Raw genomic sequence first — 24,230 nt, 5'->3', positions numbered from 1 at the left:
GAACAAGCTAGTGTTTACCATAATTTGTGACGTTATCTATGAAAAGAATCACCATAGGTCTGGCCATTAACGCTTACAAACAGTCAAACTTATACCTATCATTTTTCAGTCCGTTGGTTCGAACGAGTGCCACCTGTGCCACTCTCGCTACCGCTTCGCAGTGAATCTCCGACAACATGTACAGAATGCCCACCAGCTCATGTTCAAATGCAGGCAATGCGGGGAGATCGTGTGGGGCGAGTGAGTACTGTGACTGTCTTACTGTCTACTAAACACTTACCTACTCTACCGGTGGCTGTGTCTCCGACAACATGTACAGAATGCCCACCAGCTCATGTTCAAATGCAGGCAATGCGGGGAGATCGTGTGGGGCGAGTGAGTACTGTGACTGTCTTACTGTCTACTAAACACTTACCTACTCTACCGGTGACTGTGTCTCCGACATCATGTACAGAATGCCCACCAGCTCATGTTCAAATGCAGGCAATGCGGGGAGATCGTGTGGGGCGAGTGAGTACTGTGACTGTCTTACTGTCTACTAAACACTTACCTACTCTACCGGTGGCTGTGTCTCCGACAACATGTACAGAATGCCCACCAGCTCATGTTCAAATGCAGGCAATGCGGGGAGATCGTGTGGGGCGAGTGAGTACTGTGACTGTCTTACTGTCTACTAAACACTTACCTACTCTACCGGTGCCTGTGTCTCCGACAACATGTACAGAATGCCCACCAGCTCATGTTCAAATGCAGGCAATGCGGGGAGATCGTGTGGGGCGAGTGAGTACTGTGACTGTCTTACTGTCTACTAAACACTTACCTACTCTACCGGTGACTGTGTCTCCGACATCATGTACAGAATGCCCACCAGCTCATGTTCAAATGCAGGCAATGCGGGGAGATCGTGTGGGGCGAGTGAGTACTGTGACTGTCTTACTGTCTACTAAACACTTACCTACTCTACCGGTGGCTGTGTCTCCGACAACATGTACAGAATGCCCACCAGCTCATGTTCAAATGCAGGCAATGCGGGGAGATCGTGTGGGGCGAGTGAGTACTGTGACTGTCTTACTGTCTACTAAACACTTACCTACTCTACCGGTGGCTGTGTCTCCGACATCATGTACAGAATGCCCACCAGCTCATGTTCAAATGCAGGCAATGCGGGGAGATCGTGTGGGGCGAGTGAGTACTGTGACTGTCTTACTGTCTACTAAACACTTACCTACTCTACCGGTGACTGTGTCTCCGACATCATGTACAGAATGCCCACCAGCTCATGTTCAAATGCAGGCAATGCGGGGAGATCGTGTGGGGCGAGTGAGTACAGTAGAGAGTTAGTGTCCGTAAGGCGTAAGGTCTTTACGTAGTAATACGTAAGTCAATGCTAATTTTAGATTTATGATGACATTCGGGTGCTCGTAATTATTTTAATTACTGCTCCATTCTACGCTTCTTATTGAACGTGGTATTTATTATAATGCAGGGGTCACCAATTAGTTTCTTCAGGGGTCCGGTTTTTAGGGTTCCGTACCGTACCCAAAGGGTAAAAACGGGACCCTATTACTAAGACTCCGCTGGCCGTCCGTCCGTTTGTCACCAGCCTGTATCTCACGAACCGTGATAGCTAGACAGTTGAAATTTTCACAGATGATGTATTTCTGTTGCCGCTATAACAACAAATACTAAAAACAGAATAAAATAAAGATTTAAGTGGGGCTCCCATACAACAAACGTGATTTTTGACCTAAGTTAAGCAACGTCGTGTGAGTTAGTTACGCGCCGCCCGCGTAACGACGACACTCCGGCATCGCCGGCTGCTAGGAGACAGCTAGAACAAGCGGCCCTGGAAGATACCAATATGTCCTATGATGATAGCAACATCACAAATATGATACGAGGGGTATTCAAAATATTCTCGGTATGAGAATGAAAACAAACAAGTACGAAAAGTTTGATATTTTTATTTTTCAATATACTCCCCCCCTATGTTCATACACTTAAAAGATCGATCAATTATTTTTTTTAATCCCTCGTAAAAATATTTTTTATCTTTCGTGTAAAAATGCTCCTCCACTGCCGCCTTCAATGCTTCATCGTCAGAAAATTTATTTCCACGCAGATCCTTTTTAAGATTGGGGAGCAAAAAGAAGTCGCTGGGGGCTAAGTCCGGACTATACGGTGGGTGAGTAACAGTTTTAAACCCACGTTCAACAATAGCTGCCTTGGCAATATGAGCAGTATGGACGGGGGCGTTGTCATGCAGAAGCAGAATACCTTTGGTTAACTTTCCTCGCCTCTTTTCTTTAATTACATCCTTTAATTGACGTAGAATGTTAGCGTAGTACTGTCCTGTGATATTTACACCTTTTTCTTTATAATCGATTAGTAATACTCCTTCACAATCCCAAAATATCGCGGCCATGACCTTGCCAGCTGAAGGGATGACCTTGAACTTCTTGGGATGAGCTGAACCCTTAATGTGCCACTGCATGGACTCTTGTTTACTCTCTGGGTCATAATGATGAACCCAGGTTTCATCTCCAGTAACTATTCTTTGCAGCACCTCATCAGGATTTTCACCGCACAGGTCAATAAAATCGGAACAACAAGCTACACGCATGTCTTTTTGAAGCCGAGTCAGCATTCGCGGAACCCATCTTGCACTTACTTTTGACATATTAAGATGGTCATGTATAATATCATGTACGGTACCAATAGAGAGATTGGTTACTTGTGCTATAGATTTTACCTTCACTCGACCATCTTCCAATATAAGTTTTTCCACTTTATCAATATTTTCTTGTGAAGTAGCTACTACAGGCCGGCCAGGTCTAGGGTCATCTTCAATACTCTCCCTTCCGCGTTTAAACTCGCTTGACCACTTTTGAATGGTAGATAAAGAAGGAGCAGACTCACGGTAAACACAATCCATTTCCTCTTTTATGGTTTTTTGATTTTTACCCTGTTTTGTCAAGAATTTTATCACGCATCGATGTTCTAATTTAGTTAACATTGTCAATTCGCACAGGATGTTCATGTTTGTTCAGCAATTGCAGAAAAACAAAAGACTATCTCGGTTCGAATTATACTTTTTTTTAATGTCAATGAATAAACCTTAGCGGCCAGTAACGAAAGAAATTTTAGAAGAGGTCGTAAGATATCAATACCGAGAATATTTTGAACGCCCCTCGTAGGCGATACTAACATAACATCACCATCGCAAAATTTAGAGCTCATTTCATATAACAAATTCAGTCAATTAATAAAAAGTGAGTTGGTAGCTATGGAACAGCGATTGATATACTCCGTTACGAATAATATAAAACAAGCGCTAGTACTCGAATTTAATGCAAAAATAACCAGCTTGGAGCAAAGTATATCAAGCAATTCGGCAACCTTATTACAAGAAAAAAACAAATTTGAGCAAAATATAAACAATGTAAACATAAATATAAAAAAAACTTGAAGCTGAAAACACAAAATTACATGCAGAATTAGAACAGCTAAATAAAAAAATTACGGAAAAAATCCAACCAAACACAGAAGAAGCCCAGCACGGAAACTGCATTGTCCTTTACGGGCTAAACGAGTACCCCGACGAAAACGAATACAACATCATTGCACGGGTTAGCAACATTTTCTACGACATGTTAGGTACAGACATAAACGGATTTATCGAGAAGATAAATCGCATTGGCAAACGTGGCTACCGTAGGCCGCTTAAGATAGAATTACTGAGTAAAAGGATGAGAAGTTACCTACTGGACAATAAATATAATTTCAAAAACACCGGGCTAGCAATATCAGAGTTCATGGACACGACAGCATTAAGACAACGAAAACTATTGCAGGACACTTCAGCATATGCAAGAAAGAGAGGACTAAACCCAGTCATTAGGAAAGTGATAATAATAAAGTGTTTGTGAATGGATATGAGTATACGATACCGACAGAAGAAAACGTAACAGCCCACGCTAGCTCACATAACACATCTGAACATACAGAAAAAAACCCAATAAGCCAAGAAGAGCCCCATTCCTTTCGCGAATAAGTTTTTAATATACAGCCAGAATATGCAAAGTATCAAAAACAAATCCCATATATTAGATCTATTTATAAATAATAACAATATACATGCAGCTTGCCTGTCCGAAACATGGATTTCTGAATCACAAAAAGATTTAATACAAATCAGCGGATACAACTACGCGGCGGCTTTCTATCGTAAACACAGACAAGGAGGCGGGGTGGCAATTCTGCTACAGAAACACATCAAGTATAAAGAACGGCCGGACATCGCAGCTTTATCTCAAGAATGTATTGTGGAATGCTGCGGAATAGAGATCCCTGAAGAAAAAATTATATTAGTCTGCATCTATAGGCCTGATCGAGAAATAGACACATTTTTCAATTGCCTCGATAAATTATTAAATAAAATTAGATGTTGTGAACAAAATAAAAATATCATTATAACTGGTGATTTCAATATTAATGTAAATATAAATAACATGTATTCAAAAAAATTAATAGATATTATGATGTGCTATAATCTTAGACAAATAATAAATAAACCAACTCGAGAAGTGAATAATACAAGTACATGTATAGATTTAATATTTACTAACATGATAAACTATAATATCGATGTAAAAGACCACGGCATATCGGATCATAAGGGTTTAATGTACGAAATTATAAGTAAGAGTACAAATACACAATCACAAAACAAACAAGATCAATGGTTTACTTGGGGCAGAATTTTTAGTGAAATTAATATGTTGAAATTCAAAAATTCTTTAAATGACATTGAGTGGGCTAAAATAATAACTATAAATAACGACACTAATACAAATTACAATGTATTCATAGGTAAATTAAAAGAATGTTTAAATACACATATACCTAAACAGAAAATAAAATTACAATCAAGCCTTAGACATACAAACACGTGGTTAACTAAAGGTCTGAAAAAATCATGCAAAAATAAACGACTACTTAAAATATTCGTAAATAAATCTAAAAACGACATAATCAATAATTATTATAAAAAATACGAAAAACTTCTAAAAAAATGTATATACCAATCGAAAAAGAATGCATACGTTAAGTATATGGGAAAATCAAAAAACAAAATAAAGTCAATGTGGACTATCATAAAGCGCGTAACAAACAGAAACGCAAAAGAACCAAATAAAAACATAACTTTAACACTAGGGAGTAACATTTTAGAATCGCCCCAGAAAATAGCAGATACATTCAATGAGCACTTCGCAGCGGTGGGTGAGTCATCGCCGCGACCGGCGGCGCAGACTGCACCGGCCATGCCGACCGAGCGCGCGCGCCCCGACCCGCTGCCCGAGCGCTCACGCTCGGCTCTTACCTCCGCGCTAAATTCCATATTTATACATCATACTACTACTCGCGAAATATACAATATTATAAAAAACATGAAAAATAAAAAAAGCTACGGCACAGATGAAATCCCGCCGACATTAATTAAACTCTGCGCCTCAGAACTAAGCACGCCGATAGCTTGGCTAGTAAACCAATCTTATGATGAAGGAACATTTCCGGACGCTCTCAAAGTATCTATAATAAACCCAGTCTTGAAACCAAGTGGCGATAAGTATGATGTAAGTCAATACAGACCTATATCTTTGCTTCCCGCCCTATCGAAAATATATGAAAAAACAATGTCAAATCGTATTTATTCTTTCTTTGAAAAATATGATTTATTAGACACCAATCAATACGGATTCAGAAAAAAACGTTCTACGGTTTTGGCAGTGTACACATTTATACAATCAGCTTTAAATCTAATAGACAAAAAACAATACGCAGTAGGGCTACTATTGGATATGTCCAAGGCATACGATAGGGTGTCCCACTCCATCCTACTAAATAAATTATACGCTATGGGAATCAGGGGTTTAGCATACCAGTGGATAAAATCGTACTTGCAAAACCGGTACCAGCAAGTGCAGATCGAACACTACCATAGAGAATCGAACGAAATTAGAATAGTAAAATCGGAAATGCGCCTAGCTACCTGTTCTGTCCCTCAAGGGTCAGTAATCTCTTGTCTGCTATTTATCGCATATATCAATGACCTACCAAAAACAATAGATACAACATGTATTATGTTCGCTGATGATGTGTCACTACTTTTAAAAACTACAGATAGCACGGAATGTACCGACCGCCTACGGAAAACTCTTGAAGACGTCACTGATTGGCTAACAGACCACAATTTACAGATAAATCTCAAAAAAACTAAAATCATTCAATTTAAACCAATTCAGAAGCAACCCTTGGATATCAAACTAGAAATTAACGGTCAGACTATTGAAGAAGTTAGTGAATTTAAATTATTAGGGATTTTTAAAGAGTAGCACAACACCGGACGCGATCCAATCATACATAGCACGAAAAACCGGTTATACTGGCTGCACAGTTAATAAACTACGACTTAAACATGAGCACTACGCATCGTTTGTAATAACAGTGTCTTGCAGCAAGTTCGACGAAATTATGTCCCCCGACGTATGGCCATCTGGCACAGTGGTGAGCGAGTGGTTTCCAGCCAGCGGCGGGCGCGCCGGGCGCGCTCCCTCCCGCTCCCCCAGCGCCGTGCGACCGACTACTGCCGGCGCAGACACTCATAGAACAACCGCGAGACACACAGACACCGCGAACCACAAACCTCACGGTTTGTTACCAAAACATTAGAGGTTTAAGTGGTAAAACGAAACAATTAGAAGTACTATTAAATGACGACCTTAATTGTGATATTTTAGTTATAACGGAACATTTTTTGCGTGAACATGAAATCAAATGCGTCACGTTAAATCATTTTGATTTGTTGTCATATTTTTGTAGATCAAATATAGAACGCGGTGGAAGTTGCATTTATGCGAAGCCACACATTAAAGCGATAAACCGGCTCGACTATTGCGAACTGTCCCAAGAGCAGATATTCGACATATGCGCGATTCATTTGCTCGACAACGACCAGGAGGGCTATGATGCTTTGTCACCAAATGATTAATCATTTATTGCGTGATATGTGAAATACCTGATAAGTGATTAAATTTGGTAAAAAGACGCGAGGATAAAGTACAAGTGACTAATGATAGCGTGACATGATTTGAGCTTTTGAAAAATCAATTTTAATCTCGATGACTTAAGGCCTATTTTAAAGAATAGATTACTTAATCACATTCCACCACTTATATACTTTTGCCATTGACTGATAAAAATCATCCGTGGTGGTGGTGGTTTGAGCTTTTGAAAAATCAATTCTAAACAAGTTTACTTAAAGCGTATTTTAATGAATGACATCCTATCACCACTTATCCACATGTGACGTTGATAGTTAAAAGTTATCCACGGTTAAAGCTTTTGAAGCTTTATTTCTAAGTACTTAGAGTTTATAATCTTTGAAATAAGCTACATTATCGAATTAAGGTAGAACCGGCTGCAATACTTAATTAACGAAGGCTCATATTTGCTTGTAAATTGATACAAAATTTTAAGGACAGTAGACCTTATTAACCTCAAATACGGTGAATTTTATACGTCAAACCATCTGTCAAAATCAACTAAATTGTAGGCCCTCCCCAAACTTAGCCACCTTACTAAGACAACTGCTCGATGCGTGTGGCCGTTGCTCTCCGCCTAATAGGTTGCCATGGGTATGCCAACCCCACCACGGTTTCACTGTGGGGAGCAACGGCCACCATGTCTTGAGCTGCTGCCGTTGCGCTGGGAGGTTCCCACTGCACCATGTTCTTAATGACATCGTTAGGAGAGCCTTATTGTCAGAGTTACCTAATATCCCATGTATGCTTGAGCCGCCAGGCTTTAGCCGATCGGACGGCATAAGGCCTGACGGCTAGACCCTGGTGCCGTGTGAAAGAGGTAAGTGCTTACTGTGGGACGCCACGTGCGTCAGTACTTTTGCCGCCCCGCATCTTAGTCGTACAATGCGGTCGGCAGGAGCGGCTTCTGAGCATGCGGCGTCTCTTAAAAACCGGCCAAGTGCGAGTCGGACTCGCGCACGAAGGGTTCCGTACCATTACGGTACGGAACCCTTCGGAACTAAAGGGTTACGGTACGCAAAAAACGGCAACAAAATCACGTTTGTTGTATGGGAGCTCCACTTAAATATTTATTTTATTTTGTTGTTAGTTCTTATTATTTGTTGTTGGCAACAGAAATATATCATCTAAATAGACAGACAGACCGACGGACAGCGGAGTCTTAGTAGAAGGGTCCCGTTTTTCCTGAAACCCTAAAAAGATAAATACTCGGCGCTGAGCGGGTATTTATTCGTCTCCCTCGGTGTCGAGATTTCGGGATGCTCCGGGAGCTGGGACCTCGCCTGTTTGAAAGGGGCCTTGACCCCCGCTCCGGATTTTTCCTGATGCAAAGACTGTCCATCGCAATCTAAGGCGGTCCTAGGTCCTTGCTACTCGTAAAGTCTGCAGCGATATTGATAGCCCACGCAGTGCAAGTGTTATACTTGGTCAACCAGATAGAGAGAGAACAACAGTAGAAAAAGGCGGCAAATTTGAAAAATGTAGGCGCGAAGGGATATCGTTCCATAGAAAATTTGAATTTCGCGCCTTTTTTTACTGACAAGATTTGGTTGACCAGCTATATTTACCCGTCATAAATTCATAGAAGTTTGACGTTTAAAATGACGCTTGCACTGCGTGGGCTATCAAAATCCCTGCAGACTTTTCTCGGTCTGACTCTATTAACTACTCTATACAGGGTGGTACAAACCTCGATGTCCAACATTTTTTTTTATTTTATCACTACGTGGGCTACTACCAATATTTTTTTTATATTAAGGCTAGATTTTAGGAAATAAAGTTGTGTATCAAAGAAGTAAAAAATAAAATTCGGCACCGAAGTCAGGCACCGAACGTCATCTCTGAGAATCGCCTAATAGCCCACGATATGAGGAAACTAAAAAAAAATTTGAACGTTGTGGTATAGACCATCCGGTATAGTTTGAGTGTTGGATTGCAACTAAATTAGTACGACGCTGTCATTTTCTATTACGCGATTACGTCCGATTTTACCCGAAAAACGAAGTGCATTCTTGTAAGTATAGTTGGTCAAACCAATTTGTCATTAAATAAGAACAATACAAACTATACTCATCCTTTTCTTTTGGGTGCTAGTACTAGTGTAAGACAAAGATAGTATGACTCTCTCTGTCTATGTTTGAAATGAGACAGTGCTTTGACAAAGGATATAACCTATTTGTAGTTTCGCATTTTAAATATACTTGGTCAACCAGATCTTGTCAGAGGAAAAAGGCGGCAAATTTGAAAAATGTAGGCGCGAAGGGATATCGTCCCATAGAAAATTTGAATTTCGCGCCTTTTTCTACTGACAAGGTTTGGTTGACCATCTATAGAAAAAAAATCAGCGATGTCAAATCGGTGACATGATAGATTTTCATTGTCAGTCAGGCTAAAAGTACAATGTAATATTAATTTAAAAATTCATTGCGTAACCTATACCTATAGGAAGAAAACAAACAAATAAATTGCATTAAATATATGCAGAACATGTGAACTATGAGAGTATGGATCACTCCATACGCAGAAGTGATTGATGGCTGAACATATATTCTGAAATTCGGCAACGCTATGAAGAAAAAATCCTTGGTCGCCTATTCTCCACAGGTGACACGAGAGGAAATATTGTCTGAAAAAAACTGCAAGAGCTGATTTTATACGCAGATAAAAAAGACGTTAGAGTTTATGGAGACATGACAGAAGACGCGATATGCTGAAGAATATGTTGTCACAAAAGGAGCGACAGTCCGTTTAAATGTAAATATGTTGGAATGACCTTCAACTGGTGTCAGCGAGCTTGCCGTGATACCTTCACGAGCTAATCACAGCGGCGTATGATAAAATCATGGTTGCTACTGTGCGAAACATTTAGGGCGCGTGTACACGGTGCCGCCTCCGCGCCGCTGCCGCGCCGCCGCCGCACCTTCGCGCTATTTACACGAGACGCGTAAAGCCCGCTGCCGCGCCGCCGCTGCGCCGCCGCTGCACCTTCGCGCTATGTACACGAGACAAGTATAGTCCGCCGCCGCGCCGCCGCCGCGGGTTTTACGCGTCTCGTGTAAATAGCGCGAAGGTGCGGCGGCGGCGCGGAGGCGGCACCGTGTACACGCGCCCTTATGTGTATGGAATCGAAGCTGTTTCCGGCCTAACTCCAATCTGTGGCTAAATGTTTTGGTGCTTGTAGTTTTTAAGTATTCTGAATTAAATACTCTGATTTAAACATAATTAGATTGTTTTTATTATTATTATTAATCTCTCTATTTTCACTTTATTGCACGAAACATAGGACGTTTTGCCAAATGGAATTCTCTACCAGTCAGGCGTAAGGCAAACAGAGATTGGTGTTGGTATGTAGGATATAAAAGCGACCGTATGTCGAACAGGTAATCTGGTTGCTGGCATTACATACATCTTTCGTGCTGGTATTTTATACTGTTAAATCGTACCTATGCTAAAAAAGTGACGAACTCCAAATGTGACGTCCTCAGAAAGTGGCGTTCTCAGAAAGTGACGTCCTCAGTGCTACATTATATCTTTAATTAAGTACTTTAAGATGTGCCGGCAATCCGTCGCCATGTTGAGTTTGAGGTCGGCGTCTAGGTCGGCACACAAATAGAGTGCCAAGTCTTTGAGCACTCTATATATGTGCCGAAACTCCTCGTTGGGCATATCAAAAGGGTTCCATGTATCCCTTATGGCACGTCGTTGAATTTTTCTTTGTTGATGCTTTTCTTCCATGGCAGCAGCTGCCAAGAAGAAATGATATCTTTGCCATCCCTACAAATAATGTAATGATATTCTTATATGAATACAAATGGAGTTCAAATAGTATATATTATATTTGAAAAAAAAAACTATACCGGCCAAGTGCGAGTCCAAAATTGTAGACCCAGTAATTTCGGATATAAAGGTGGGAGGGAGGGGCTAATTTTTTGGCTATTTTCTTAAATAACTTCTAACCTATTTATTGTACTTAAAACAATCGCTGGTAGCCTAGCGGTAAGAGCGTGCGACTTGCAATCCAGAGGTCGCGGGTTCAAACCCCGGCTCGTACCAATGAGTTTTTCGGAACTTATGTACGAAATATCATTTGATATTTACCAGTCCCTTTTCGGAGAAGGAAAACATCGTGAGGAAACCGGACTAATCCCAATACGGGCCTAGTTTACCCTCTGGGTTAGAAGGTCAGATGGCAGTCGCTTTCGTAAAAACTAATGCCCACGCCAGTTCCTGGGATTAGCTGCCCAGGCTCCCATGAGCTGTGGCAAAATTCCGGGACAACGCGAGGAAGCCATGTCCGTCTTTGGGTGAGGGGTCACTAATTTACATATGTGTACTAAATTTCAACTTAATTGGTCTAGTCGTTTCCGTGAAAATAGGGTGTGACAGACGGACAGACAGACGCACGAGTGAACCCTAAAAATTGTATTTTTCACCACTTCTATACCATGAGAGCACCTTATCGTGCTCAGTGAGCACCACGATAAATTAATCAAAGGCTAGCCGTCAAAAATCGACTATATGTCTAACTATCCAACAAACGTAGCCATTTACCGTCTATCGCTGTCAAAGTGGACAAAACGGTATGAATGTTATAAAAATGTATAAATCTAGACAAGTGTCTTTTATATCATTTAACTTATCCACTTATCAACTAAGTTTAAGTTGGAAAAGTAGACAAATGACATATTATCCAACGAGCATGTTATGCAGTTAATCGTTTAACGACTATCGCTGTCAAAAGTGGAAAAGACGTCAAATCAATAAAAACTGGATTAAATGTCAGTTTTATCATCATTTATACAACTATATCATTTATACAGTCGACCATCATAGCCCTACTGATAGTGATAGGAATATACCACTCCAATTTAACCAATCACAACGAATATTTAAAATTATTCGAAAAGTTGTTAACCAAAATAGACAACGACAAGGTAACTGCAATAATTATGGGCGACGTAAACATCGACCTTCTTAATAACACCACCATAAAAAAACATCTCCTAGACATACTATGCGCCCACCACTTTAGACAGTACATAAAAAAAGCCACCAGGGTAGATGGCGACAGCTCAACATTGCTGGATCACGCCTACTCAAACATCCGGGACGACCGTGTGTCCACGACCTGCGTTATCACTAATCTCAGCGATCATATGGCGCAGCGCCTAGTCGTCCCGCAACCCGCTTCTCAGCCGCCGTCAGCGATAGTCAAGAAACGCGCATTTAGCCGTAATAATATGAGCTCATTCGTTCGTTCGCTAAAGTGCATGGATTGGCAGATTTTAGTAAACAAACACCAAAGCGACTGTGAGCTGTTAGCGACTAAAATAATCAATATCTTAACCAATCTACAAGATGTTCATATGCCAGTCAAAACTGTGACCGTACATCACAAAAAAAGCCCGTGGATAGATGCCGAACTCATCGGCTTAAAATTACTTGCTTTCGATTTTATTACCTTAGCTAAAAACGATCCAGGCAACACACAGCTAAATAAAGCCTCCACAAAATTACTCAATACCTACAACCAAAAACTACAGACGAAGAGAACGGGGTACTTTAACTCGATTATTAGTGGTAGCTCAAATAAAAACAAGGCGATGTGGCGAGCTATAAACACGGAAATTGCCAGAATCCCACGCGAGCGGATAGATTATACAGACCTACTTACTGACAGCGACGGAAACCCATTCGCGTCTAAACAACACCTGGTCGATGCACTGAATGAGGAGTTCATATCAGCGGGCGCCGCATGCGGCGCTCCCGCCGCGGATCGCGCGCAGTGTCTGACCTCTTTATCCTCCCGCACTTTACATAGCAACACCTCACTGAGATTAACCCCCTTCAGCCCGGCGGAAATAAATGTTATACTGTCCTCAAAAATAGCAGCCAAAAATACCACCGATGTCTACGGACTGTCCGCGAACCTCCTTAAACAAGCAAGTCCAGCAATTTGCTATGTACTCTCGCAGCTGTTTAACAACTGCATGCAGTATGGTTTGTACCCCACTTGCTTGAAAAAGGTTAAAATCTGCCCCTTATATAAAGGCAAGGGTAACAAAAAAGACGCGAAATCGTACCGACCTATTGCACTAGTACCGGCTCTGAGTAAGTGCTTTGAGGTAGGGTTGAACCTTAGGCTACTGTCGTTCTGGTTCCCAAGGAATGTTTTATCTGATAGCCAGTACGCGTACCGCCAAGGCCGGTCCACTACCGATCTCGTGCGGGAGGTGATCAGCTGTGCACTGCGCGCACGCGAGGCAGGCCGTCACGTAGCCATCGTCTGCTGCGACCTCTCACGCGCATTCGACACCGCTGATCACGCGCTCGTGGCAGACAAACTCGACCACTACGGTGTTCGAGGCCCAGCTCTTAAACTGTTGCTCTCGTTTATGAGTGGGAGGGCGCAAGTAGTCGTTGGTGAACGCGACAGCGTGGCATCCTCGGAGCGCCACAACTTAATGGGGGTGCCCCAGGGATCCTGCCTCTCAAACACTCTCTTCAGCATACTACTTAACGACTTACCGGCTACAATTACCGGCGCTGATATCTACATGTACGCCGACGACGTCACAGCAGTAGTAAGTACGCCCACGAAAAACCAGCTCGAAACAGCCCTAAATAACGTTGTCCGGCAGCTAAACGAGTGGTTCAAGGCCAACGGACTGGCGCTTAACAAAAATAAAACCTGTTTTATGACAATAAAACTCAACGGCCATCCCAGTGAGAGCCTACAAGTGTGTGCGGACGGTGCCCCTATACAGCACGTGTCCTGCACACGCTTGCTCGGGTTCCACCTCGACAGTGCGCTTACTTGGGAGAGGCACATAGACGAGATGTGTAATCGGCTTGGCCGTGCCTGTTTTGCACTGCGCCGATTGGCGCGCACCGCCGGGAGGGCCACGGTGCGAGAATGCTATTTCGCGACGGTCCACTCCGTGTTGATGTATGGTGTGGAGCTTTGGGCCCGAGCCGCAGATTGGTATCGCGTTTTCTCTATGCAAAAGCGAGCACTCCGCGGTATGGCAGGTAAACCAAACGACGCTCCAGCCCGGGAGTTATTTCTCGAGTTCCAAATTCTACCCTTACCCTGTATACTAATACAGCAGGTAGCGGTGTTCACACACACCAATCGAGATCAGTTCAAACGCAGGGGTACGAACTCTAGATATCCACTGCGTAGTAACAAGCACGGAGACCGGCTAGTAGCAGAACGACATACGTTAGCAAAATCGTCGAAGTCAGTCTATTGCTTCGGACCTTCAGTCTATAATCGATTACCTGATTGCATTAGAAATGCAACTTCCACCGAAGGATTCAAATTCAAACTAAAAAAGTGGCTTCTTGAGAAGATGTTCTATGATTACAGTGAGTTTTTTGACATTCCACTAGCGATTTAAGAAATAACATCTGGCTTGAGCGTAACGTTTGTATATTATATAGATTATTCTCATAGTTTAATAATAATTTGGTGTATATTGATAATATAATTTAATGTTGATAATTTTAATATTTAATTTCATATAGACAAATAGCAGTATGTAAAAAAAAAAAAAAAAAAAAAATGACATGTAACAATTGTTATCAATAAAATTTTCATTTTCATTTTCATTTTCATTAACTGTAGATAGTAGCGTTAACTGGAAAAGCCATATTCAAAATGTAAAAACTAAACTATCACGATTTGTCTATGCGCTAAGCATTTTAAAAAGAAACACAAATTTTGAAACTGCGCTTACAGCATATTTTGCATATGCGTATGCGTGGCTCCGATATGGTGTGGTCTTGTGGTACCCAAGCACTGACGCCAATGATTTGTTTATAATGCAAAAGAAGTGCGTCCGTATTATGACAAACACACGTATACCAAACAGCAGTCGTCCGCATTTCGTAAAACATAGATTACTAACGTTACCGTGTATATATATACTTGAGTCTGCACTTTTTGTTAGAAACCACTCGGAATTGTTTATAACCAAAGGAGAAGTATGTAAAACTAATAGTAGGTCTAAAAATCAGCTAGCCATACCAAATACCAAATTAGCTGTGTGCAGAAAGGGGCCCTTCTACCAATGTATTATAATTACAAATAAACTCCCCGACAGTATAAAACAGGAACCGTGCGACAAACAGTTTAAAAATACGCTTAAAAAGCTTCTTCTAGAAAAATCATACTATACAATAGACGAATTTTTAAATGACCAAACATTGGAATAATGCTATGCTATGTACTTACCCATATTAAACTAATTAAGTTCTATTAAAATATTATTGTAAACATTTATCGACATTTATGCACTCTAAAAACGACATAATAACTAATTAATGTGACCATATTGCTTATTGTTTGAATCTATTTATATATTAACCTGGACTTCTATATTTAATATTAATTAGCATGATAATTCATTATTTTTTACTATTCTCATAAAAGGAGTGACATTGAATACTACATAAAGGTCGATAAAGTACAAAATTATGAATAGATTTTATTGCTATTGATATAAGATGCATGCATATACTTACCTAGACTTAAGAAATATTGAGTGCCCTTACAGGGTGTCATGTACCTACCATCCTCAAATCGTAACACCTAATGTAACATGAACATGACTGCAATATAATAAAGAATAAAGAATAAAACGTCGGGCGGGGTCAGTACTTGGATGGATGACCGTTTTTTTGCTTGTTTTGCTCTATTTTTTGTTGATGGTGCGGAACCCTCCGTGCGCGAGTCCAACTCGCACTTGGCCAGTTTTTTAAAATCATATGACCATCGCGGTCCGTTTCTACACTTTCTACTTTAGTTTATTTAAATAAGTTAAGTTTATTTTAATAAGTAAAAGATAAATATAGGTCGGCGGTTCGGATCCGCCATTTGGTGACCCCTGCTGTTATAATGTTTCATTATAGTTATATTTGTGCAGGTCACACGCGGTGCTGCACGCCGGCATACACGCGGGGACAACTCTCAAGTGCCGACATTGTGACAAACAATTTGTGTGAGTGAGACTACTTTTGGGTTCATAATGGGTCGCATAATAATTGATTGTCCTAATGTAATGTTACGCTTACGCATAAGACTCATTTCGCATAATTGTTATTGTGCTGAAACAATTAACATAATTTCTAAAAAATTATAAAAGAAACCTAACGTACCCTGTTCTACACAACCTATGCAAAATATTTTCGAAAATACTTTCAGTTTCGGATGGATAAAAATTATACGAAATGAGTTTTATGCGACGAGATACGACCACACTACTTTTTTACCAGCTTTTATTTAACTTGCCCTATTAGTATGTTGGGGCATAAAGTAAGTATAGTATAGAGTAGTCGGCCCATACAAGCCTCGCTTAGTTCCACAAAAATTCAAGAGATGTCACTCAGAGCACCATTGGGCCTAAATATATATTTGTGTTATTTCAAATCTTGCCAATTTTTAAATTAACATGTATAGTTCTAATTTATTTAGCATATTACAACAAAAACCTTTGAAAACATCCATTTACACATAGTAAATCGACGCAGAAAAAAATTAATAAATAATGGCATGAACTATTCTAAGCGCCATCTATCGCATTACTAGACAGTTAGTTTCTTGCCGTTGTAACACACTAAATAGCTCGATTGTTTGAGAAAGACTATCAATAGATGTCACTGTAGTAAATCCTCATACTTTATGATCATATCAACATTATTAAGTAATAATATACTTTATCTCAAAAATGGACGGCAAAGTCGACGTTGCCGGTTAAAAAATAGGTCGCGAAGTGTGTAGTTTATGGTCATTCTAAAAATTAAAAACATTGCAGTCTCGATTTCGGGACTGCAATGTTGCATACAAATTCCATTATTAAACGAGTTCCAAACTTTTTAAAACTTTAAATGGCCTTATCAAATGCATGCATAGGTCCATTAAACAGCCAAACAGATGATCAGCACTTATTATTATTATAATGTTGGTACCGCGACTATTTAGGTGTCTCAAATACGTTGGCGTATTTTCAGCAGAAAAATACACTTCTATTTTTTTTTAAAGGCGGCAAGCAAATCTTTTTTAATGGTTTTACTTTTCTCTGTGAAAATTAGAACGTTGCTTCTGTAAAATATTTCTATTTCTTGCACCATTTTTGAGAAAAGCACTATATATGACTCGGCTGGAAGGCTACTTGCTGGCTTCGGATTCAATTAAACGGACTCCCAAGGTCGTCCGTTTAAAACGAATCCTCAGCCTGCAAGTAGCTACTTCCGAACCTCGACAATAATGTACTATTGTTCTTAGAAACGTGATAATAATTAAAATATATTAAACCTACATGGTATCATCACCCACACTGTTAAGTGTTAACTGTACCGATGTACAGTTAGGAGTGTTGCTGTTTGTATATTAATTTACTTAACCTTACGCATTGCAAAATTGTCCTCATATAGCTATACTTGGAGGATATAATCAAACGGAGACGCCATGTCTGTAATTTTCTGTACAAAACAGTCTGCCGATTTTTGCGGGGGAGGGGAACGTCAAATGTATGCGTAACGTAAAAATAGCCATGTCAGATAAACGTCAGTCCATACATTGTGTATGACCGTTGGCCGCCTATTTTCGACAGAGGGGAAAGCCTGTTAATGGCTACTCCGTTTAGTTGTATCCTCCAAGTAGCTATACATATATTTTAGGACAGTCTTACACTAATCGACCTACTTGGTAACAAAACATTGTAAATTCTTGAGCAGTTTGAATAGCAGGGCAGGTGACAAAAACTTGCTCAAAAGCATAGAAGGTAGCATCCTATAGAAGTGGTCTACGCGTGCCTCCGTGAGGGACAAAACATATAAATTCGACCAATCATAGCGTCGCATTGCGCCGCTATGATTGGTCGAATTTATTTGTTATGGTGGGCAACCAATGAATTCGACCAATCACGGTGGTCAATTTACGGTGGGGAATAAAACAAGATGTGAGACTGTGACAAGGACAAACAATAATAGCGCTTTCGCTGCTACTCCTACTGAAAGATACATAAGACTATCCCGTTCTGTCAGTTATCCCCTGCTTCTATTCATGCTCAAAAGAGAAGAGACATCCGACATTTAAAAAAATATCCGTATATGTATGAGAGCAATAATACAATGTGTAAATGTAAATACATACATATCTTATATTTTGTGATCATATAAAAGCTGGAAGTCCTAGGTTCGGTCCCTAAAAGTGTATTAATATGGTGTCCCATGGTGGTGGCCCATTTGTCCCCGCCGCCATACAAGAGGTTTGGACAGATGGGAATAGATATAGACCATTAATATATACACACACAATTAAAAAACAAATAAATGTCCTATGAGGATTTGAACCCAGGACCTCCTACTTCATAGGCAGAACAGGGTCACTGTCACTACTGACTAGCTAGGAGGCCGTAGAAATAATATACAATTTATATATGTTTAAATTAAGTACAGTCAGCGTCGTATAGCATGTCGCATCCAAAGTATTCAAATAGTTCAGTACGCCATACAAATAATATGGTGTACCGAACTATTTGAATACTTTGGATGCTACCTACTATATGACGCTGACTGTACTTATATAACAATTAACAAATCAGACTGGTAGCCACAGTTTAATGGCTAATCTAGGATTAAAACTTTTTAGTGGCTTGCCATTATGTTCAAAACATTTAGCTTCATACCACATTAAATATTTAAGTTTACCGCCATTGCCCGCCAGCATTGAACAAATTGGTTGTTAGTGGGTAGACAAAATAAAGTCACTATCATGTTAAACATTGAATTTATTAATTGTATTTTATTATTTTTAAGAGAATCTTCATAGCATGTGTCTGTCCGTTGAAACAGGAATCAATCTCAACCATCTTCCACTCAAAATATTTTACTTGTGGTACAGTCGCCATCAGATATATCGGAGCGGCCAAGGCGCTCACAAATATCTGAACACGCCTCTATTGTCAGGGCGTTAGAGTGCGTGTTCAGATATTGTGAACACCTTGGCCGTTCCGATATATCTGATGGCGACTGTACAGAGATGCATTGACTATTTCATCTTCACTCTCTTGTTGCATACGAGTACATTGTAACTTCTAGTGGCTAGAGGCTGGGTCCTGAAATCAGAAACATATTTTTTATATATAAAATGTAATAATATCACAATAAAGTTAATACACATTGCCTTCACATTGGAGTCTGTTTGCAAATTGATTACATACATTTGCTTACTTTCACTTGCATTAAGTGGCAAACACTAACCATTGTATAGATTTAGACCAAGAAAAGTCTGCAGCGATATTGATCGCCTGCGCAGTACATGTGTTATTTTAAATGTCCAACGTCTTTGAAATTATGATGTATCAATAACAGATGCACTGCGTGGGCTATCAAAATCGCTGCAGACTTTTCTTGCTCTAACTCTAAATACTTTGGAATCTTTCGCTTGCTCGGGTATCAATATTAGCATGGGGGGTTAAAATAAAACTTGACAATAGTTATTAGTGGGCAAGGGGGCAAAGCAGTTGTTTAACCGCTCATGCTAATGTTGATTCCAGAGCAAGCAGAAGATTTGAACTATGAGCGTAGCGAGTGGTTCGAGAAGTGGAATCTTGAGCGTTGTGAGAATTCAAGGCACGAGGGTTAAACAAACATTGCCACCTAATGAAACACAGAATTTATCACCATGCCAAAGCAGGGAAAATACCAACTATAAAATACCAAAAAAATCAAATCCACATGAACATTATAAAGAATTTATAATTCAAAATCATCATTTAAAAGTAAATTCTACCAGCTAACATAAGGAAACTCAAAATTTAGATCTGATTACTTTGCCCCACATGTGGGAAAAATGCAATTTTCTCATTAGTATTTGAACAATCAAGGGGGCCTTTACCAGTTGGTGTGGTGATAAATTATTTAATTAACCTTTGTATTCAAAACAAACTTACCTGAAGTGTTAATTTTTTATCATTTATTGGTAAACAGTAGACACTGTCAGATTAATATGTAGATCTTACGATGAGTAGTGTTCCGTTACTACATCGGCAATTCACGTCATCATCACAGGTCTTTCCGTCTATTGCAGACGATTTATGCATTGCTGTTTAGACAACGGGTTTGGTGACTGTGGAGGCCGATGCGTGAGCGGCACGACCTCCCACATTTTGGGCACATATCACGCTTAGCACAGTCTTTAAAGCGCCACATCGGTCTTCCAACGTTCCTTTTAGCATACCTACGCAACTGCACCAAGCAAGACACGTCTAGGTATTCTATTCACGTACTTGTACTATATTTCAAATGAAGCTATAATATGAAATTAAAAAGTTTGTATAAACAGAAACAAAGCAAAGGCAACAAACGCGGTGCCGCTTTGTGGCGACTTGACTACTTGACAGTTTGTTTTTAGTGTTGCCGTTGAAAGTTCTTTCTTGTCCCTAAATAGAGCTTTTATGATTTATTATTATACAATATTATTCGTTCAAATAAAATATGATATTCCAAAAGACTACAAATAATATTATATAGTACTTAAATTCCAAAATAATGATAATTATGCCTCAGTGTCCAATTGTCCATTTCTGCTTTTTTAAGGAACAGGCGTATAACATTACCCTGAAGTAGGGGACTAATTTTAAAATAGCAATAATCATTACTTGATGCTCTTGATGCCGTTTTTGACGTTTCTGTGCACGCTGTTGTCTGTCTATACTTATAGGTCACATAATTAGTGATACAAACACCTGCCTGGTCAATATACGCAAAATTAGATATATTTATTCTAATTATAACAGAAAAAGTTTATTAAAACAAACATTAAATGCTTTTGTGTAATAATTTCAGGTTTGATAGGTACGGGTTTTGCCATGGGAGAAGTTGAAAAGGAACGTTATGAAAACATATCTTTGTATGTATAGGTACTAAGATGGTACAAATCATGTACAAATCTGTTGCTTAAAAATAAAAGCACGACGCGACGTTGCCAAACTGCTATGAGTTACTGCGAAGCGAGTCCAGTTTAACTCGACAACGTCGCATCGTATTGTTACAATAGGGTATTTTCGTACTAGTCAAATCAGTTACTTTTTTATAGTTATTGCAATGCAACTTGTATCGTAAATTTTTAGAAGGCACGATAAGAGTGAATTGAGCATGAATTGAGGTATTTTATCTCATTAGGATCGAAAGAGCTCGTGAATTTGAGTACAAATAACACAAAAGTGGCAAAAAAGATCACAATATAAAAAATGGCAAAAAATAGTAGTTTTCGATATAAGTGCGAGAAGTATGCCATTTTGCACGAGTACCGAGCTTTCGATTTTTCCGGTAATATACTGAGGGGCTACCGCCAAAACCGAAATTCGCAAATTGCGGGGATCTTTCTCTTTTACTCCAATGCAGGCGTAATTAGAGTGACAGAGAAAAATGCCCGCAATTTGCGAAATTCGATTTTCGCGGTTATAGCCCTGTCACTTACAACGGATGCCTTTGCTTTGATATCTGGTGGCGTTAAATTAACTCCAAAATCGTCTGAATCACTCATTTTTATTTAATAACTTATGCTTTCTTGGCAATTACTTACAAACATAAATCACTTTAAATGTTGAATAAAAAAGGCGGGAAGGGAATAAAAAAAGTTTTACTTTTAATTGCCATTTTTTTCAATGTGTCACTGTTGTCAGCATTATGCCAATTGAAGAGAAATTGTATTATTAAAATTAATAAAATTAATTTTCAGAACATATCTTGACAGTAGAAAAAGGCGGCAAATTTGAAAAATGTAGGCGCGAAAGGATATCCTCCCATAGAAAATTTGAATTTCGCGCCTTTATTTTACTGACAAGATTTGGTTGACCAGCTATATGTAAAAAAACATGAATCTTTTTTTATTTCATTATATTGATATATATCTAATTAATTACATTTATATAAAGTGTATTGTACGAACGTCAGCTTCATTCAGTCGCGCGTTGTTCAAGTAATACTATTGGGTCTCGAATAATACTCCTTTATGCCCAATCGCGCGTTGTTCAGGTGGGTCATTTATAAGCGGGTCTCGCATAATACTCATTTATTTAAAATGTATCAATCAGATTACTTTTTAGCACTAGTGTAAAAAAATCAAACTTTACGCACGATTTGCAGCTACAAAAACTAAACTTTTTGAGCAATTGGATTAAAAAAATATAAAGAAACGCTCAAGTACCAGTGGCATGGTGGCATATAGACGGACTTACGCCAGTAGTAATGTCTAATCCTTTTGCCATGCACCAATGGTAGCATGCGCAAAATTATTATGACAGGTATTTATTTTCAGCCGGTTTAAATAGTTTCGGCAAGACTTATGTAGCATTCTTATAATATATAAATATTATCATCACCACAGTATCGTTTTCCGAAATTACTTTATGGTTATACCGTTTGGCTACGCTATTTCTCTGTACCCTGCCTCTCCCTTCCCTCCCTGTACTCCTTAAGTACCCGAACTCTCTTTACTCCTACTGAAAGATACATAAGACTATCCTGTTCGGTCATTTCCTTCCACCCCTCATGCTTGATCCAGTTTTAAACTAGATTCATGATTTATTCAATACGCTATAAAGCGACATCTGTTGATTACTTCTAATCGTTGGCAACGACATATGTCTACTAACTTTCAATGAAGACGTATAGATGTCATTAGGAATTCTATGATTTGGATGTGACACAGCGCAATCTTGTATCCATGATAGACAACAGTGCATTTTCAGTGACGCCATCTAGTAATGATGCGCTTTTAGGCGGTCACATTTGAATGTATGGGATAGCAGCGTCTGTATATATGTAGTCTGTGGTTGGGGTTAAATCTTGTAAGCGAATTTTACCCACTTCCAGATTTCCGATTGAGCTGAAATTTTGTGTACATATGTAAATCAAATGACAATGCAATATTATGATGATATGGAGTAATTGTAGGTATCTGTTTGGCCCTATGGTTGACTGGTAGAGAGTGCCATTTGGCATTAAGTCCGCATTTGTACATTGTTGTATATATTTTGTGTAATAAAGTTTAAATAAATAAAACAAACAATGTATGTTGGGGTTCTTAGAACTGTCTCGATGAGTATTATTTGCCTGTTGAAATAAAAATACAGTCGGTCGTAGTAGCTCATATGAAAAATTAAATTCACCCAAAGAAGAAGAAAAACTTCACCCAAAGAGTAAGAAGTCTCACCCAAGACAATAATAGGGTATTTTCTTACTAGTCAAATCAGTTTCTTTTTTAGAACTGTCAAAACGATTTGCTAATATGGAATTTATATTTCACCTCAGCAGCTCGAACAAGGGTACTTTGATTCTTAAAAACAGTGAGCAAAATGCGATTTTGCTCACTGAGTGAGACAAAATGACATTCAAGTGACCTTTATAGTCAAATGTCATTTCAACATGCGGGGTCTAATAAAAGTTCGAAATACTTGGGTTTTATTATCTCTGTCCCTTTCACACTGTTAGCAAAAAGAAACAGACAAAAAAAAGTTAAAACGACATTCAACAGTATATTCACGGTTTATAATAGACCCCCGAAAAACTTCAGACCGCATCGTTCCAAACCACGTACGAGTATGAATTCTTAATAATAAATAAATAAAAATAAAGTTTAAGATTTCATAAAAACTGATAAAATACTATATTTTAGGTATTTTATTGTACAATTAAAATAACGAACTCAAAAAATACACAGATCATCACGCAAAATTAATTATTTTACTTTTAAGAATTTCTACCATAGTTGAAAAATAGTACGTATCCACAATTCGGACCGTATCTTACAAAGATTTTTTTGTTGTCAAAGTTGGCGATTGAAGTGTCAGTTAATGTTTGTTATTTCTATATTATTTTACTGGAATTTATTATTACGTTTTGTTTTTGTGTTCCATTGCGGTAATTAAACTTAATTGTTTGTATATCTTAAGAAAACATGAGTGCAGGTATTAAGTGATGAAGAAGGATTACATTTTTCAAGTTGTCTAATAGGTATCTCACTGCGCTGAGGTGAAAAATGTTGTGTACTACACGAGATCAAAGTTATTTACATCTCGTGCGCTTTTGAGTCCCTTACTACGCTCAAGATTCTAA

General features: G+C 39.2%; 1 protein-coding gene across 2 annotated transcripts in view; it reads left to right on the top strand.

Moving 5' to 3' along the window:
- Window positions 1-24,230, top strand: part of LOC134660129 (zinc finger protein ZFP2-like) — a 38,069-nt gene that overhangs the window by 2,431 nt on the left and 11,408 nt on the right. For both annotated transcript variants that reach the window (XM_063515839.1, XM_063515838.1), the window contains 2 exons: window positions 110-240; window positions 16,034-16,108. In XM_063515839.1, the coding sequence (XP_063371909.1) occupies window positions 110-240; window positions 16,034-16,108 (206 nt within the window). The remainder of the gene's footprint in view (window positions 1-109; window positions 241-16,033; window positions 16,109-24,230) is intronic.

The sequence above is a fragment of the Cydia amplana genome, chromosome 26 (assembly GCF_948474715.1).
Source record: "Cydia amplana chromosome 26, ilCydAmpl1.1, whole genome shotgun sequence".
Taxonomy (NCBI): domain Eukaryota; kingdom Metazoa; phylum Arthropoda; class Insecta; order Lepidoptera; family Tortricidae; genus Cydia; species Cydia amplana.
The sequence above is the reverse complement of the archived record's forward strand: the minus strand, read 5'-3'. Positions and strand labels throughout refer to the sequence as shown.